This window comes from Sciurus carolinensis, chromosome 8 (genome assembly GCF_902686445.1).
Source record: "Sciurus carolinensis chromosome 8, mSciCar1.2, whole genome shotgun sequence".
Taxonomy (NCBI): Eukaryota; Metazoa; Chordata; class Mammalia; order Rodentia; family Sciuridae; genus Sciurus; species Sciurus carolinensis.
Genome location: NC_062220.1, coordinates 15,380,414 through 15,391,594, shown reverse-complemented (window position 1 = coordinate 15,391,594; position 11,181 = coordinate 15,380,414). Strand labels below are relative to the sequence as shown.

Below are 11,181 nucleotides of genomic sequence, written 5' to 3'. Positions count from 1 at the left end.
GCCCACCATCTATCGTGGGGCAGGGAACAGCAGCACCACGCCGGTCGGGTACTCCTTCAGACTTCACTGCATCCCAACCTCGTCCTCATGAACACCAGGACCAACTCCCACCACACGACTCTGCCTGGATCCCCCTGCGCCTTGGTACCAGACATCTAAGAGCTGCAGGCATTCTGGCTCCTTTCCATCACAATGCCACCCCTTGGAGCACCCACAGAAACAGCTTCCCTGCCCCACCAGCTTGTCTCCGTGGACCTTGTCCAAGCAGTTACTCTTTCTAACTTGCTTTCTCAAAGGTCACCAAATCCAGTGGCCTCTGTCCTTCACAGCTTACTTAGCTTTTCTGGAGCACATGACCACCTCCCACCTTGTTCCTCTGGCCACTCCCCGCCCCTCACCCCCACCCCCACCGCCCATTGTGAACAGCCAGATGGTTAAGGAGCTAGGAGCAGTCCTTTACAGTCAGGCCTTTATGTTAGGGCAAGCACCTCATCTGGTGTTTCTCCAGGGCCCCTCCCCTACTACTGAAACGATGACTCAGCAACCGATGACTCAGTAACCAATGACTCAGTCAAAAAGCAATGAAGGAAACTTCAGGATTCGTCAGGTTGTGAGGGAAGGATATTGGGGACTCTGAATCATGCCACAGGTAGCCATGGGGCTGGCCCTGCTGGTGAGCAAGGCTGAGTTGCTGCTTGTTTTTCTGCTCATTGAACTCAGCTCCTCTTTGGCTTACCTATTCAGATCACTGCAACAATGCAAAGATGGGGAAACTAGTTAGCCCTGGATCTGAACACCACAGGACAAACCAACTAAGCAGAAGCACCAAGCCAGGAATGTACTCTTATCTTAGGAGGCTGCCAGCCCCTCTGCCAACTGGGCCAGAACCAGCCAATGCCCAAAAACCACAGCACGCTGTGTCCATGATGCACAGGATCAATAGTGAACCCAGGTTTTGTGGGGCTGAGATTTCTATGAGTGGGGGAAATAAAGGAATACAGATATGTAATTTTACAAACTTTACCAAAACACACAATCATGTGACTCTATATTGCTAGGGCCCCCCTAAGGTCTTGGAAGGGTTCGAGCAGGTAAGAAGCACAAACCTTCAGCTTTGTGATTAAGTCCGTATACAGCCCTCCTGAGGTCACTGACAGTTCTGCTGTAGGCCAGTTGGGGACTGAATTTTGTTTCTCTCCCAAAATCCATACATTAATCCCTCACCCCTAAGGTGACAGTATTGGGCAGTGGGGTTTTATGAGGTGATTAGGTCCTGAAGGTGGAGTGCTCATGAATGGAATCAGTGCCCTTTAAAATAAAAGGCCTGAGAGACCCTCCTACCCCCCAGGTTACAGTGAGAAGGGGCCACCTATGAGAAATGAGTCCTCACCAGACACCAAATCTGCAGGCACCATGACCTTAGACTAGCAGACTTCAGAGTTGTGAACAATAAATGTCTGTTGTTTACAAACTCAAAGTCCATGGAAATTTATTATAGCAGTCCAAAGAACTAAAACAATCCCCCAAAACTCAGAAAAGTACCTGGTACCCAACAGATGTTCAATAAATAGACACTGAAGAATAAGTTCCAGTCTTCATCCATTTCAGATAAATAGTCTTTTATTTCCATACTCTTTCGTGACATTTGCAGCACAGGTATTCAACGTCATAGGGACATAAAACCCACACTTGGAGGTGTCCAATGTGCTTAAGGGATACAGGTATGGGCACTCACAGGCCGGGTCCAGGGTCAGGGGTACTCATCTACATCTCCTGCCAGGGTGGCTATGTTTCCTCTGGACAGCTGTTGATCCCGTCAAGACAAAGGAAAACCAGCAGGGACTCAATGACACCACATAGGAGCCATTTGCTCTGACAACATGACATAGCTCGACCAACAACAGAACCCAGGAGCAGCAGCCATAGAGCTGCCTGAGTTGGTGCCAGATTGAAGGCAGAAGTTGACAGAGCTGCACTAGGCCTATCCTGGGTCCCCCACGCACACTCCATTCGTCCCCACACAGCTACAGTGCCTCTGACACAAGGCAAAACAGAGGTCACGAGACCCTGAGAAATGGAATCCTTATAGAGACAGAAACTCTTAACAGTTAAAACAAATCCATAAAATAGTATCTATAAACTCTGTGCCTGATGCCAATAAGCAGCAGTCAGCAAAGAGTAACAAATACAATATTACCACATTATTAAAAAGCAAAACTTGTGCTCACCTATAGTCACTTCTGGCAAGTTCACAAACAAGCCCAAAAGTGACCTAAAAGGGAAAACTGTTACCAGAAAGGGATTAAGACTCTAACTTCATTGAGAAGTCAACATTAAACAACAGTTCATTAAAAGTTTTGTTTAAAAAGAAAAACATCCTGAACAGCTCTTCCAAGGTAGATGAGCTGCAAAGGCCTGGAGCATCCCAGCCGCCCTCACTGCCGGCTGCCAAACAGGGAGCCCAGGGCAACGAGGAAGGAGCCAGTGGCAGGGGGCTTGGAGGAGCTGGAGTACTGGATGAGGTACTCAGGGTAGACCTGGTGCTTCTCGAAGACCACGAAGATGGTTGGGTCAGACATGCTGTTCACGCAGCTATCATAGAAAGCACTGCTCTGGCCTTCCTTGGCAGGGGGACGAACGAAGGAGGCATTACCCCTGACGAAGTCTCCCACCAGCACCCGGGCCAGGAACATCGTATGGGTCTGCGTGGCAGATTTGCTGTAGTGGTGGGAATACGCAGCATCGCGAGCAAAGTAGCTCCCTGAAATGACACACACAGGCCCTGCTGGGCGCTGGGAGCACAGGCCCACAATCAAGAAGGGGGGAGGTAGAAACCTGTTGGTAGATGTCATCGTGGGAATGGGCGACGCCAGCAGCCTCTGCTCTCTTGACACCCTATCTCTCTCCCCACTCCCTCCAGCTTTTCACCTTTCCCCTCATGAAGGGACATGTATCAGCATGTCAACATCCCTCCATGTGGCAAGGCATCAGAGGGCTCACCGAACTCGAAGAAAACTCCTTTCAGTTCTGAAATCATCAAAAATCTAAAGGTCTCTACGCACATCACTCTACGTAACTCCTGAACCTCGGTTTCCTCAGCTGTAAAATAGGGTTGCCCAACCCAACCTCACAAGGTTGGTGTGGAAAGTGAATGAGATCCAATTTATGAACCATTCTGTGGCCCCAGCAGCCCAACTATGAACCTTGTCAAATGGGAACCTGGGCTGGAAGCTGCCACTTCTATTTTGGAATTCACAAACCTACCCCTGGCTCTTGTCCATCTTGGCCCCGCAATAGTCACCACATCACACTGAAGCTTCCTGAGGGATAATCGATGGGAATAAAATATGAACTGCAGGTTATTATATTTCTAAATTTGGTAACCATGCTGTGGTTCTAGAAGACAAGCCTTCTTGTTCTTAGGAAGTGTTAAAGGGTGAAGGAATATGATATATGCCACCCACTTACAAACAGTTCAAAAAAAGAGTAGGCGATAATAAAACCAACATGGTAATATGTTAAAACTGATGAATGTAGGTAAAAAAAAAAAAAGGTAAAATGTATGCAGGAGATTATATATATGTGTATATATATATATATATATATATATATATATATATATATATATATTCCTGCATATATTTTTTCCTTGTAACTTTCCTGAATATGAAATTATTTCCAAATAAAGTTTAAAAATAACTAAGAGACAGGAAAGCAGAACTCATGCAGTAGCCAGAATGACATTTACGTGAGTGCATCTAAGGTTTTCAGGTTTCTATGACATTACAAAGGTGCAGTCCAGTGTCCTCATCAGGGTAGAAAGGTGCCCTCTCCTCCTCTTATTCTGTCACTACCTCCCAGGGCCTCCACTCCACAGGAAGTAACATCCCAGTTAGGAAGGGCTGCCCTGCCGCATCTTAGGTTGAGCTCTGAGTGATACACAGAGGAGTGACAGCCAGGATACTGCAGAGCAAGAGAGAGCATCCTCACAGAGGGCAGGGCACTACCTCAGCCGGCAGGTGGCCACTGCTGGTTAGACTGGCTCATGGACCTAGGTTGGCTCCCCTCATGCCCTCCAGCGGGCAGCCCTGAGGCAAGGCGAGTCACGCTGCTGTGGAGGCTGCCCTCGCCTTACCCTTGCCATAAGAGGTGCCGTGAAGACCACAGACCCGCCAGTCAAAGTTCTGCTGGCAGATGGCGTCCACGAAGTTGGTGCTGGTACCATGGAACAGCTGCCGCTCGTCCACCTCCTTCCCCTCATTTCGCTTCTGCATCTGCCCTTTTTGCCTAAAATTGCAGAAGGATGCATTTGGAGAATAGGGTCCTAGTCACCAAACACAGTCTATTAAACCCATGGAAATGAATTTTGTCTAGATAATAGAAGCATCATGCGACCAAATTAGTTGTGGGTTTCCCTGGCTAGGCCTGGGAGGCTCCTGCTGTGGGCCAGGGAATAGGAAAGAAGGTGGAACAGGCCCTGGCAAGGAGCAGAAGGAAAACTTTCCCTCCCTCTAGTTCCAGGTTCCAGAAGCAGACCACCAGGAAAGCACAGCCACCCTGCTCCTGAGCAGAACTGAGCTGAGGAAGCTGGGAAGTGCAGGAAAGCTGGGAGGCGGTTCATCAGTTGGGGTCCAAACTTCTCCCTTCTACCATGACCCACTATGCTATGTGGCCATAGCTTTAAGTTTCTGGGGCTGAGAGTAGGGGTGGGCTCTCCTGTCCCATCCCACCAATCTTCAGGGTGGCAGAATGGACAAGGGTGAGAGCAGTCTTTGCTACTAGTTATGACAGGAACAAAACCTAAGCCTGGGAAGCCTCCATTTCCTCAGTTCCATAGTGGGCCATGTCACCACAAAGTCCTGAGGATAAGGAGACAAGATACCTAGCACTATTGGAGACCCAGGAAAATCCTGTTGCTAAGAAGCTAGCAAGATGAGGGGACAGAGCCACAAGCCCACCAACAGTAAACCCAACACACCACTGGTAGACTTCCCACAGGGCCAGGTTCTGGACTCGTTCGATCTTCTGAACAAAGTAGAAAGGTAGTGTGCGGTTGAAGAGGTTCCAGACCTTTTGATACTCTTCTGAGGAAGAACTCAGGATGATCCTCTGCAAGGGGATGATACTTTTAATATGTGCAAAATACAGATGAATCCCCTCCCAAGGCTGCTGGGATGTAAGTTAACTGGATAGTGGCAACCACACTCCCTTCCCTTGGGAGGGGTCTCTCCAGGCCTGAGATCGTTGCAAATTAGAGTCATTTCCCTCTTGTTCACTGTGAGACCAGCCTGAAGGACAGGCACATGATACCTAACCAGCCACTCTGGGTATACCCAGGACGTCCTTCCATATCTCATGCAGGCCAGAGACAAAGGATGGACTACACGGCCTACAAGAGCTGACAATGAAGGTGTCTGAACTCCTCCAGCCCTTCCACATGCTGCCTACACTTGCTGGTGTTTGCCTGAACTCTGTGTGAGCTCCAAGAAAGAAGTACTCCCAGGACAGAGTTCATCATATTGGAAAAGCCTGTTTGCTCAGCAGGGGGTCAGCTGTCAGCGGTCACCACATAGATGTAGTGTGTGTCCCACATAGATGGGGAAGTGTAGGACCTTAGTCTGAGTCCTCCACTGTGTTCAACACTGCTTCCATCAGAGAGCAGGCCTGCACTGAGCTAGTGAACTGTCCATTCTCCCATTTTCTAGCATCTAGTACTTTCCCCTTTAAATGTACCCTCATCAGCCAGGCATGGTGGCATACACCTGTAATCCCAGCCACTTGGGAGGATCCCAAGTTCACAGCCAGACTCAGCAACTTAGTGAGGCCCTAAGCAACTTAGTGAGATCCTGTCTCAAAATAAAATATAAAAAAGGGCTGGGGATGTGGCTTAGTGGTTAAGTACCCTGGGTTCAACCCCCCACACCAAAAATAGATAAATAAATAAATGTCCGTCATCCTACTCAAATGTTCCCCTCACTTTCCTTTTCTTCCTTAGTAAAACTGATTTATATTGGCCAAGGCCAATTCCTTACTTCTGCCCTTTCTAGCAAACCACCCAGCTCACTCCCCTCCCTCCCTCTACAGCTGCTCCCTCAGAGCCACGCCATCTCTAGGCAGTCAATGGCCTTAAAATCCCCAAGGCCTACAAAAACAAACACCCTACTTGCAACTCTGCCCTCCACCCTCTGGAGTCACAGCCTTGCAGTGCAATCTGGCCACACCGCCCTCTCTATAGAACCCCTCCTTCTCCAGCCCCAGGTGAGTTCCCTACCTTAAAGCCTGGGTCCGGCAGAGCGGAGGGGTCCCAGTAGTCCGGGATGCTCTTTGGGCCTTTAAACTTCACACTGCTACAACACGTAAACAAAGCCACTTAGATATTTTATCCTTCGCCATAACCAAATCTATCATAGGTGGTCTCCACTATGGACATCACCAGTTTTGAGTCTCAGCCTATTTTAAAAACCAGCCCAACACAAGGAAGCACATAACACAGTATTCACACTGTGAGAGCACTTTTATCTCTGCCTATGTGGCCAAACCTAAAACAATCAGGCCTGAGAGATATACTTCCCACCTGTGTCCTGATAACCACACAAAAGGGACAGAGCGTATGAGTAAAATAGTATACATAGGCCACAGCCTTTATCCAGTCTTGAAATTTAAAGAGCTCCAAAGACTTTTTTCTTCAGAAAGCCTCAATGAGGTATAGTTGACATCAAAACATTTTTTAAAAAACTTAAAATTGACACCAAAACCCATTTGGCAGTAGAAATTTAACTGAACTGATAAGAGACTACTTGTGGTCTGTATTTATCCTTCTTAAAGTGACAATACATATTCTTTACTGCAAAAATAATCAATGTGCTAAATTATAGGGTGTCACATAATACAGGCACCACATTACCTTTCTAAAAATAAAAATAGATAAATAAAAGCAGTTCTAAAAGCCATATGGCCCAAAGGGATTAGGAACAGACCTGTGAAACTATGATTCCAAATCATTCCCCTTAAGTTTCAGAATGCACTGTGCTTCCCACAGCAAATCTACCTTCTGTTTCTGCTGGCATGATACATGTCCCTTCGTTCTAAGCCTCAAAGAACTCCCACAAATAACCTTCCTAGAGAACAGAAGGCCTTGCCAGAGTCTGGCCAGAACCTGAAGGAAGCTCCAGACAGGGAGGATAGAGCAGAACCAACTAGACACACCAACCGAGAAGCCCAGAGTCTCAGGCAGAATAAATACAGATAAATGCCAGACACAGCACAGTGAGGGTGCAGAACGCCCAGACAGACAAGCCTTAAAATCAGCCAGAGGAAAAAGGAATGACTACTGTCAAAGAAGTACCAGTTGGACCAAGAGCCATTTCTCAAAAGCAACAATGGAAACTAGAAGAGAGTGAAATGACAGCTCCAATGTTCCAAGGGAAAAAAACTACAACCTAAAATTCTCTACTCAGTGAAAATGTCTTTCAAGATTAAGGACAAAAACATTCGGACAAACCCAAAACAAAAGTGTTTTTCGACAAACCTTCTAAGGAAACATGAGAGGACAAAGAAATGGTAAAAATGTGAGTGATGTAGTTTCTACAACAGTCTTTTTTTAAAGAAGTTATAAGCATACAACTTCCAAACTAGTAGAAGGGGAAAAGTGAAATGATAAAAAAATATCCAACAGAAGGTTAGAAATGAAAAAATTAAGACAAATCACATGAATAAAATATTTTTATGGAAGATGGGAAATAAAGAACTAAAGCAGATACTTGATATGTATAAATGCTGTTTCAAATTTTACATTAATGGGCTGGGGAGATAGCTCAGTTGGTAGAGTGCCTGCCTCGCAAGCACAAGGCCCTGGGTTCAATCCCCAGCACCGCAAAAAAAAAAAAAAAAAAAAAAAAAAAAATTTACATCAAATGATGCTCCTCATTATAACTTCTGAATATGGAGATCACATTGTGTGCCTCCATTCACTGTAAATACAGAAGTGTTTCTGAATGTGATCTACCCAAGAGTCCCAGTGGGCCCCAGAGGCCCCAGCAGCCTTTCCTGCTAGTCAGTAGCCACCAGCTACCATTACACAGGTTGAGAAGAACCAGGCACTTCACCTGCATGAGCAGTCACTGAGGCTGCACTCAACCTGTGGAGTGAGAGATGCTGAATCACTCGCATCTGAGTCTGTGTTTGACCAAAATCATCATTTTTATTTCTAACACTTGGTATCTGCTTGTGGTCCTCCTGAAAACTAAATTACAATGATGACACAAGATATCCAGCCTCAGGAAGGAGACAGGCTTTTCCAAACTGCCTAAGGCAAGGTCTGGATAGAAAAAGAAGAAAAAATGACTTCTAGCTGGAGGAAGGTAATAATCAACCAAAATTTTAAATCCAGAAGCAATAAAAGAGACTGATACATTTAACAAAAAGTAAAATAAGAAATAAGTATCTCTGCATGGTAAAATCCTTCATAAGCAAAGTTAAAAGGCAAATAAAAGTCAAGAGAAAATACTTGCAATTTATGTAACTAGGGCTAATCTCCCTAACAGATAAAAGTTCTCAATATTTAAGAAAAATACCAACAAGCTGACAAAAAAATGGACAGAAAGACAAACAATCTATAAGCGGGGAAGGGAAGGAACAGCATTTACACCTTAGGACAAAAATTTCAACCTCACTACCTCACTGGTAAGAGAAAGCAAACCAAAGTACAGATACACACCCTTCTGTACCTGTGAGAATGACAAAAATCCAAGAGTTTGACAACTCATGCTATGCAAGCACTCTGCCACTAAGCCACACCCCCAGTCCCACAAATTCTGTTTTAAATGACTTTTCTGTGTATCACAAACACAACCACTGAAATCTACCTCTGAAGTCTTAAAAGAACCAAGAGAGATACTGCCTCCCAGGAAACACAAATGAGCCTGAATAAAGGAAGCTGTACTTGGCTGACAGCAGTGTAACAGCCAAAGACCCAAGATGGGCTGGGGCAACCCCAAACTGTAAGAGGCACTGTGGTAGCACCATCTAGGCCACCTGCCCCCAACATGTGGCCTGTGGTTTGGAGAGGAATGGCCCCTCCCCATCTGACTCCAATCTCATCAACCTGCACCAGTCTGAAATCTTGCTTCAAAGGGGATCTACTCTGTGTCAATCACTACCATCAGCTGTAGCCTTTCTCCTCCACCAATGTGCTCACAAGAAGAGGGGATCACTTAGGGGTTCCTGGTAGTCATCCTGTGACATAAAGAAACCCTAAAGATGAAACTGGCCCATTAGTGACTGTAATGCCAGTTTTTGGTAATTTGGTATTCCTTGATAGTCAATACTAAAACACATGGGTTTTTATTAGTGTAATTCCATCATTATTTCATTATGTCAACATTTTAAAAAAATTTAGGTCTATAACTCCATTGTTACACTGAAAAGATAAATTGATGAGCTGGCTTCAAGTTCAGCTTGGCTTGCACATCCCAACAGGCATCCTTGGCATTACATGTGACGAAGATTCTACCCACAAGATAATTCTCACCCTGGCTCAAAGGCTTCCCCAGCTAGCAGGTTTGAATGCTGGGGCTGAGTGCTAGAGCAAGAGGCACCCCACCAGTAAGTGCTCACATGCTTTCTGTTACTCACAGGAAAGTGCACCCCAACTGATAGCACATACCAAGCAGGGCCCCATGTGCAACCTACCAGGTTTGCTTCGTCTTCACATCCTGGGGAGACACATATTTGGGTCTGCGGCAAACCTTTCTGATGGTGCCATAGACCAGGTTTTTCTGAACAAAGGCTGAAAATAAACATAGCCAATGAGAGGACAGCAATATTTTATAAACATAAATTAAATGGGATGAAAGCTAATCCAAATGTGTACAGCCAAGAACCAGGCTTAAAAATAAGATAGTTTCATACATTTCAAATATTTATAAAGAAAACAGGTATCCTTGGGAGGCTGGGTTTAATGAATAGAGAAATGATTAGTAATTGACATATCAATTATACATGAGTGCTTTTAAATTGATCTGTCCGATCTTGTTTAAACTATTATTTTGCTTAGCAATTTTTCCCAGCTTGAATATAAAATAGCTTCATCCCAGCCTGAGACCAAATTACCATGTCTTGAGTTAGTAGGATTTAGAATTAATACAATAATTTTACAACTTTTTTTAGTTTGATTAAGCTAACTCTATAACAGTATTTCTCAACCTTTTATATGTGTATCATCTTTAATAAACACAATTTTTGCTGCCTCACTTCAAGAATCTCCTACTCATTCTGAGGATGGGGGTAGGGGAAACACCTGTTGCCTTTAGTTACAACACCAATAAGTGCTTAATTTGAAAAATGATGAATACCTAGAAATTAGAGCATATATCCACCCCCAGCAGGAAAACCCTGTCAAGTCCTATTTTCCACATTTACAGTACCAAAACAAGTTTATTTCCATTTTAAGAACATCCTGATATTAAAAATCACAGATGCCTAGAATCCACCTTACTGAGCTTGAGCACATACTGGATAGATAACCCGAGGGATGTCCTCCACAGTGCAGCCACCCACATTCTCATCTGGAGTACACACTTGTGTGTTGCTTCCGGGATCCCTTCTGATACCTCCAACTCAGCCTTCCATTAATGCTTTGCTCACTGATATACTTAAATGGGTTTTTTATTGACCTGTTAACCATTTGTGATAAATTTTAAATGAGTTTTCACTAATGAGATTAAAAAACTTATTCAAGAAATGTGGACTGGCTAAATATGTATTAGACACCTTCTCTATTCTTCCATGAACAAAGTGAGGCCTTTTCCCTAATTTGCCTTTGCAAAAGATACACTAGACTGTGTCCCTAAATGAGCCCTGATTTGGGGGATCCTGTCTGTTTGAAGCCAACTAAGCTACCAGGATGTCAGAATTCTGCCTCTGGAATCTTAGCTTTTGTCTTGAGTGAATGTCTTATGACAAGGATCCCTAAAAGGACTGAGTCTTCCTAAACCTACAGAACAAGTCATTAGGGCTGTTGAGTGTATATACTTGCTTCCTAATAAACAGTTAAAAAATGTGTGTGTTAAGAGGTGGTCTGAGACTTGTTTTCATTGCACATAGTATTAAGATTATGAGGGCAAGGCCAACCACCTCAAAAATAAAGAAAACCACACCCACCCACCGAGCTCACACCTGGGT

At 44.8% G+C, this 11,181-nt stretch overlaps 1 protein-coding gene across 1 annotated transcript in view; it reads right to left on the bottom strand.

The window, feature by feature from the left end:
• Positions 1-1,608: 1,608 nt before the first annotated feature.
• Parp12 (poly(ADP-ribose) polymerase family member 12) overlaps positions 1,609-11,181 on the bottom strand; it is a 33,930-nt gene continuing 24,357 nt past the window's right edge. The window contains exons 8-12 of the mRNA XM_047559887.1: positions 9,691-9,787; positions 6,272-6,347; positions 4,979-5,109; positions 4,136-4,287; positions 1,609-2,761 (exon numbers count right to left, since the gene is read on the bottom strand). Coding sequence (XP_047415843.1) covers positions 2,436-2,761; positions 4,136-4,287; positions 4,979-5,109; positions 6,272-6,347; positions 9,691-9,787 — 782 coding nt within the window. The 3' untranslated portion in view covers positions 1,609-2,435. The remainder of the gene's footprint in view (positions 2,762-4,135; positions 4,288-4,978; positions 5,110-6,271; positions 6,348-9,690; positions 9,788-11,181) is intronic.